The sequence below is a fragment of the Triturus cristatus genome, chromosome 1_2 (genome assembly GCF_964204655.1).
Source record: "Triturus cristatus chromosome 1_2, aTriCri1.1, whole genome shotgun sequence".
Lineage (NCBI taxonomy): Eukaryota > Metazoa > Chordata > Amphibia > Caudata > Salamandridae > Triturus > Triturus cristatus.
Genome location: NC_140580.1, coordinates 321686269 through 321694990, shown reverse-complemented (window position 1 = coordinate 321694990; position 8722 = coordinate 321686269). Strand labels below are relative to the sequence as shown.

At 42.0% G+C, this 8722-nt stretch overlaps 1 protein-coding gene across 1 annotated transcript in view; it reads right to left on the bottom strand.

Annotated features, from left to right (window-relative positions):
• Window positions 1–5346: 5346 nt before the first annotated feature.
• The window catches only part of HIF1AN (hypoxia inducible factor 1 subunit alpha inhibitor), a 157513-nt gene continuing 154137 nt past the window's right edge, over window positions 5347–8722 (bottom strand). Inside the window, exon 8 of the mRNA XM_085603891.1 lies at window positions 5347–8573. Coding sequence (XP_085460017.1) covers window positions 8517–8573 — 57 coding nt within the window. The 3' untranslated portion in view covers window positions 5347–8516. The remainder of the gene's footprint in view (window positions 8574–8722) is intronic.

The window sequence follows — 8722 nt, the reverse complement described above, 5'->3', positions numbered from 1 at the left end:
GCCGCGCATCGCTTTTATACAAGACATGATCCCTAAAATTACTAACAAACTATTAAATTTGACCAGCCCTTCGAGCTAGATAAGGCCTACAGAGTGCCAGCCTTCAAAAACCCAAATAAGGCGATCCCACGCCCCATTATATGCAAGCCTCTCCTTTAACAACACACGGACGCCATCTACAAAGTTCAAAATCACCGACAAAGGCAGAACGCACGTTTTTGATGACCCCAATGAACTGACAAGATACCTACAAGGTCCCACACAGCAAGAAATGGAATTCTCTCAAGCAAGCACGAGCAAGAGGAGAGCCTCACCGGATCCAAGAGTGGAATGAATGACTATACGAAATCTCAAAACTGGCTATGCGGACAGCCTCTGAAGCCTGGTTCTACCGCTACTTTAACTCACACGATCTACCTCAGACAGGTCCCCATCTTCACATTATCTACCTCAAATGGCCAAACGGCCGAACCTACCTCAAGAATGGAACCTGGAACTTAAAACCGTCCCATCGGGAGGATTTGAAGTCTTCGGGGTTGCGACTTTAACAAAGCACACAAACAAAACAATTGATGAGACAAAGAAGATATATACGAGAACACTATAATCACTAATATCCTTTTTAAGAACATTTTTACAGGAATGTATAAGTGTGAGTGTATTAACCATGAGTGTACACCCTTATTGTTCAATAGGGGAATATAGCATGCTAGACAAGATATTCAGAAGCAGTTAGGCAGGGGAGAGTAACTATATAGATGCTCTGGCGTACAGAACCAAATCTCCCAGGGGAAAGCGGAGCTGGATCTTTGCTGTCGCACGTCCAGAATTCTATGTGTAAGAAGCGGAGGGGGGGAGGGGGGGTGTTAGTGTTTTTTGCGTCATGTTAGTAATGTTTGTCAGGCACACATGCTTTGGCTCTACCCACTGTATCCTATCCTTTTTAAACCTTTTCTTCTAAACTTTTGCACTCATGGGAGAGAACAACATCAGGTCTCGGGAGGGAGCAGCGAGGAGGGGCCAATGGGTGGGCGGCACAGGTAGTACACACCCCCGAAGCCCCAAAGGAGAGAGGGGCAATGCTGAACAGAAAGGAAAAATGGCTTTGGTTAAACAACCAATACCTAGCATAACATAATGGCAACAGACAACTCGAAAGCACTATCGTCCAACTTAATGATAGTCTCCCTAAATGTTAAAGGTCTCAAGCACCCAGTTAAAAGAAAAAAAAATACTTGATTACCTAGCTAAAACTAAAGCAGATATCTTCCTTCTACAGGAGACCAGACTATCCCTTGAAGATGCAGAACGGATTAGGGCGAGATGGGTTGGTCAGATTGCCTGCTCTCCGGCCATAGGAAAGAAACGGGGTATGATCACTCTGATAAATAAGAACGCCAAAATAAATATAAAAGAGCAGCAAAGCGATGAGGAAGGGAGAGCACTGTTGACGCATTTGAAAAGGGGGGAAGAATACATCCATGTACTCAACATCTACGGGCCAAACGCTGACGATTCCGATTTCTGGGATGGCATCTCTAAAAGGCTGGAGGCACTCCCACAAAATGACCTAACTGTGATGGCAGGTGATTTCAATATGGCGTTAGATTACACCATAGACAGACCATCACAGTGCCACTCACTACCCCCAGGTGCACACAACGTACTACAAAATGTATGTACCAGATTTAATCTTAAAGACACATGGCGGCTTCAACACCCGGACACAAGAGACTACACTTTTTATTCAAACCCACACAATTCATACAGTAGAACTGATTACATACTGATCACAGGTACACAAACCCACTTAATAGAACACAGACATAGCCACGAGAACGGTCTCAGACCACTCCTGCATTAGCCTACTGCTGTGCGGGCGTCACAATGAGGATCATCCACGAAGTTGGATATTCAACAGTTGTGTCTTGTCAGACCAGATCAACAGAATCAAAATAGAGGAGGCCATTAAGGAATACATTAGTTTTAATGATACTGCAGACACAGATCCGAAAACCACGTGGGACGCATTAAAACCACAATTAGGGGGACAATTATGGACATTAAAGCCAAGATGAACAGGAACGTGAAGGCACAGTTGCGACAACTAGAGATGGATATCCAAAGATTAGAGGCAACCCATATCTCAGACTCAAAGAACGCATGTGCACTTACAGATCTCACAAAGAAGAAATACGAATTCAACAGAATTCTGAGTGAAAGAGCGGGTATGTGGATAAACAAACTTAAAGCAATAAACCTATGCGAGGCAAACAAAGCGGGGAAGCTCCTGGCCTCTTACCCAAAACATAAACAAAGACAGCATACCATCTCATCTATCATGGACTCACAAAATATCACACACACAAGACAAAGAAATACTAAGAACATTCAGTGAATTTTATCAAGTACTCTATAAAAAAGACCAAACACTGGACAAAAATGGATGCACCGAGTACCTAAACAGACTAAACCTCCCAAAGATAACACCAGAAGAAGCTCACACCCTAGGAAAGGAGATAAGCTCAGCTGAAATTGAGATGGCAGTTAAGTCCCTTAAAGCTAACAAGGCACCCGGGCCAGACAGATACACAGCAACCTTCTATAAGACTTTCTTAACTCACTTACAACCCACTATAAAAAAAGTATTTAACTACTGCGAGGGGGCCGGGATGGTCTCACATACCATGTCCGAAGCCAATATTATAGTCATCCCCAAGGAAGGCAAAAACACCCAGTTGCCCCAAAATTACAGGCCTATCTCGCTGATTAACGGTGATTGCAAGATATATGCAAAAATTCTGGCATCAAGGCTTAATAAGGTACTACCACAACTTATAAGTAACACACAAGTTGGCTTCCTCAAGACACACGTCACACGATAACACCAGACTCCTATGCCATATTTTAGACAGAGCTGCCAAGTCCGACGAATCAGCGGTGACCATCACACTAGACGTGGAGAAGGCGTTCGATAGGGTATCGTGGCATTTCCTAGAACAGTGCATGCGGACCTTCAACTTGGGAAACTCTTTCACGCGGAAAGTAATAGCAGTATACGAAAAACCCATGGCTCGCACAGTAGTCAATGGGGCGGTCTCAGAGCCTTTCACCCTGCAGCGAGGGACAAGGCTAGGTTGCCCCCTGTCCCCCTCGATGTTCCTACTAGTTCTAGAGCCTCTGATTAAGGACATCAAGGCAAAGGAAGAAATGAAAGGGGTCACCATCAAGGAGGTCACAATCAAACTAGCCGCATACGCGGATGACATTCTCGTTGTCACAGACAGCCCTACATCCTCTATCACGGCCCTCATGGAATCCATAGATAAGTATTCGGCCCTCTCCGGCTATAAACTCAACAAAGACGAGTCAGAATGCAAACCGCTCAACATACACACCACAAAAGACATACTGGGGGACTCGGGCCTCGCCTGGCAAACTAGTTTCATTAAACACCTGGGTATATACTTTGGGAATGACCTTCAAAACACACTGGAACAAAATGAAAAACTAATGCTGGACAAGATAAAGACGCTGTTGGAGGGCTGGTCACCTAAATTCATTACTTGGTGAGGGAGGATAGAGACAGTAAAGATGATGGTCACCCCAATGGTCAACTACCTGGTAAATATGCTCCCTCTAATACTCACGGACGACTCATCGCAAAATAGATAAGATGCTGAATAAATTAATCTGGCGAGACAAAAAAGCAAGGATAAGCCTTAAGAAATTACGATTGGGGAAAAAACGGGGGGAGGGGCGCGTTAAACCTAGCGGATTTTAAACCCTTCCAAATGGCCTTCTTGTCAAAATGGGAGTTATTGGATCCTGCCCGACCAGGAGTACACACCAGTTTGGCTGAGACTAGAGAGAGCCATACAAAACAATCTTGAACCCTTAGCCCTACTAACAGCCAATAAACACATGCTAGTAGCAAACCCAATACTCAAAAATACCAGAAACGCCCTACTGAAGGTAGACCAGAAGATGGAACACAGCATAAAAAAACTTGAGATAGGAATCTCTGTGGGCAAACACTAAGATAAAATAAAGGGGCAAACCGCTCTCTATGGATTCGTGGGGAAGAACGGGGATTTCACACCCTATACAACTCGAAGAGGGAGGGAATCCCACCACTTTCAATATGCTAAAAAGCAAACATAATTTACCAGATATAGAACTTTATAAGTTCCTAAAAATCAAAACCGCTCTTACCAAAGCGAGACTTTCCGATACCAAGCCGTCAATCATCCAATATAGGACCAACCTCAATAAAATAGGCCACCAGGTATCACACCTCTATAGACTCCTACGGCCCAGCTCAACCAAACCTAATGAAAAGACACGCAAATACTGGGAATCCTGGCTTGGAGACACACTTAGCGAAAACAAGACCCATATGCTATGGTTCTCCCCCACTCAAAGTAAGATTTCCCCGGTACTAGCTCAGACAAAGTTCTGGACACTACACAAAATATACTGGACCCCAGCTCGCCTGGCGACCCTGGGACAGAACGCCAATGACCAGTGCTGGAATTGTAACAAGGGAAGGGGGGGGATCTGGCCCATCTCATATATTACTGTCCCAAAGTCAATTTATACTGGGAGAAGATCTTCGCCTTTATAAACAACATGTTAAGATGTACTCTTAAAATGGAGTTTGCCACCCTGGTAACTGCCTTTGTTAGGACCGATGCAGACTCACAAGACCGAGACTTACTCCATCTCCTACTAACAGCAGGGGTAAAAATGGTACTCAATAAATGGAAAGACACCCCCAAGGCATCGTTCAAGGGATGGCTCAACTGGGTGACGTACCTCAGAGGAGCAGATACAGTGGCCCTACGAGACTCACCGTGGAGGCAGCCCGGCAGGAAAATGTGGGCATCCCTGGACAATACCTAGACAATAACCCGCCTTGAAAAGGCCTAGTATAACGACCCGGGTAGTAACCCACATTGGACAGAGCGAGCAGGCTGACTCTCCCTTTATGAGATATCTCTTCTCTCTCTCTGCTCTGGTTCCTTTTCCCTGTCCCTCTCTGTGCTTTCTGTGACCCATACGAGGACAGTGGGTGGGGGGCAGCCAAAACAGATAACTGTACAATAACGAACATAGCCAACGTGGGCTGCCCTGTTTTTTTCAACAAGCGATGCAAAGTGCATGTTTTAATGTTTTATGTATGTGTTATGTTTTATGTTATATGTCATTTGTATCTGACAAAATATTAATAAATAATTTTTTTAAAAACATACAAGGGTTTAAGGGCCCCACCGGTACAAACTATGACCACTGTTCTAGTTCGGTTTTGACACCCACTGTAATAATCTAGCAATAATTACATCATTCCTCATTTACGTATTTAATAACATTAACCAGTATTTATACAGGAGTCAACACACATTTTGAAATCCAATTGTTAAAGGGCCTTCATTTGGAAATTGCAAATGTAAAAAAAGAAATAAAATTGTCGTTATCACATCTCAAAGTTACACATGATATCGATTATGTTCTACCGTCCGCAATCCAAAGGGAGTCTATCAAAAAAGGCGTTCGCATCTAGAATTCTACATGCACTTTATGAAGCTCCCATTAAACTCAGGTGGCTCAGGAACAGATTTAGTAACATCTTATTAAAACTTCATTGTGTTCATTATAACTTTGTACAATAAACTTGTGTAGAAAATATTTAAATATGATAAAAATACACTGCGAAAGTATCTGACTTTTAGTCCTCTACCCTGGTTAGCATTACAATCAAAGTCAACATTCCAACAAATGTTGTCTGACACCTCACCATAATTAAGAGGGACAAAAGGTGCAAACAATTATCCAGAGGAAGATCATGTGTTGTGCTAATCTAAACGCAAGTTCCTCAGAACTCAGGGCTTCCGTGTTTGTATAAAAGATAAATATGTTGGCATGTTTGCGCTTCTTGACATCTAGCCAAACTACATTTCATTTTAAAATGGTGCCTTTTGTGTACATCACATAAGTAAACATGTTTAAACATAGGTTCATCTTTATCAAAGCGCAAAAAAAACATGGTTAGCTGACAAAGCTAATAGCATTTTTTTTGCACTCAAACCTTTCATCTTCTCATGGCATGAATTCCAACTCTGCATTAACATTGTTTTCTAGCGCCTGTATTTGGAGTCTAGGAAAATAAAACATTAACTGCATACTCGCAAAAAACACTACCAGTCTTGCAATCTCTGAAGGAACATACTGTATGCAACTAAATGGATGAAAAAACTTTAATAAATAAAAGGTTTCAAAACTAAAGCAAGTAAAACCAAAATAATTGCGTCACAGATTAAGAACCTAAAAACGTAGATGCAAAATTCCCAATGTAAGCCAATCCGCATAACCAGCCAGAGAAAAATGAAATAGCAACAAAAACGTGAATACAAAAGTCTGACATCGGAACTAGCTTCAGAACACAAACGACTGTTAAGATCTCAGCATGAAGAACACAAAGTGGGAGTACTGACCAAGTATGCTGAAAAATAAGAGAATAATTAAATTCAGGGAAGAAAATCTATCAATTGATATTGAGAAGAATCGCTAGACTTAATCTCAGGCAAATACCCATCGAGAATGCAGAAACAAGCTTGTACACACGTCTGAACACTAATAGTAGGTACCTGTAGGTTAACAATAATGTGTCCTCTGCGTATCCATCACAGAGAGTGATATGCATTGCCACATATAACAGAAATGAGAGAGCAGGAAAAGATCGGGTTTGAATAACAAAGCAGGTATAAATCCACCTGAAACCCACCCACCCTGCAAAAAGCCACTTCCCCGGACTTGCATGTCCTCCCTTTAAAGGGGCACATGGTTGGCATTATACAGACGGGGGGGGGGGGGGGGGGTGTTGTAACCTACATTGTAAAAGATCTCCAAAGGGATTGGCTTCTGTGCACTCTGGACTAGTAGAATCCACACAGCAATTTTTATTTTCACAGAACACATTTCTAACCACCGAAATGCTACTATATTTAGTATTTATCTTATGCCAATACCAGATTCTGACACAAGGTGTAAAAAAACACGTCTCAGGCATATTAATGCTATTTTAAAAAATCATGCATGTTTTAATACCTTGTTTTTATGAGGCATTACTTAAAAAAAGGTTCTCTAGCGAGTCACAAAAGTAAACAGAGCCTCGAGAAAAATAAATAGAAATTCATTGTAGAGCAACATTTAAAAATAATTGCACAGTATTGCAAGTCGTTGACACTTCCTCCTTGTATCTTTATCCCACAGGTTCAAAGGCAAAGACAGCCCTTTGGAGAGAAATTCGGCCTTCACCTTACACTCCAGGCATTTCCTTAAGCAGGCATGAGTATATAATCAAGGCTGGAAGTGTGAGGCACTGTTTACACTATATCATGCTGCAATACAAAACAAATTCACCCTCAATGTGAAAATGACGTAGGCAGGCATAGCACAGCTCACAACACTAAAATTATGTTTTTACCGATGCATAGCCAACGGGTACCAACCACTTTCTTTATTGACAGCCCTGCCTACTTCTCTGTGATCTTCAGGCTTGTGTCACAGACAACCGTGGTCGGTGTCATAATATTTTCTTTCAGATTTTCCAGACACATTTCGTATCCAAAAAGGCCCATCTCTGCATCGGCTCTAGAAATACAAAAAACAGGACTAGATCTTTCCGAGGTGATGAGCATATCAGAAGTGCCTTTTTACATGTAGAATATGCGTATATTGTATGTGCTCTGGCACATACACACGCATTACAGTCTTGTGCTTCAACCATGTTCCAGGTGTAAAAAGGTTTCTATTCTACCGCCCTGCCATCTCCTCTCTTGGTATATTCTATACCCCAAAATTACTACGGAGTTGCAGGCTGCATGCCAAAGGGTAGGAAAGATGGCGGCGAAGCAATCTTTATTTTAACCACCCTCTGCTTTCATTACAATTCCAACCATTTTCTCGAAGGTATCGACACCAAAGAACCCAGAAATAGCCAAAGCGTTAATCATGTTTAGAAGGCAGTCCAGCCCACTTTAGATTAACTAATGGCCATCAACGGTTTTATCACTTTCAGGTACAAATTAGACTGGTTAACAAACATGGAATAGTAAAAAAAACATAGCTGGATTTCAAACAGAAAAGGATAAACAAATGAATTAAAAACGTCTCAATTAAATTAAACATAAAAACATTCAAATTGCCAGAATCTCTGAGCCCTTCTATGGAAGCAGTAACAGGCCCACAAACTCTTTGGAGTGTCAATTAACTTTGCATCTTCAGCCTTGAGTCTAACAGCCGAAAAAACAAGGAGAAAGGCCAGTTGCTCTTCTTTAGATCACTTGAAGTTGGAAAACCAGGCACTCCGTCAAGTCTTGTATTGGTAAATGAGTACAGTATTGGTGCACATCTTCATTTGATCCAGTAACTCCTTCACAAGGTTCCTCAAACGAAGAAACAGTCAGAGACTGAGGTTGCGGCAGCCACAATAGTTACACAAGTCAGTAATCCGGTTAGCTCAACTGCTCCTCATAACGCCCCTTAATCATGGTGTTTAACAATGGGCCAACCTGTAATAGGAAAGAAAAAAAAAAAAAGAAAGCTAAATCAGATATAATCGGAGGAAAACAACATTCTACCACAGGTCCGAATTTGTTATAGATGTAGGTTGGTTCTTCAGCACAGACTGGCTTATGTCCATGATCAGCAATATAGACTT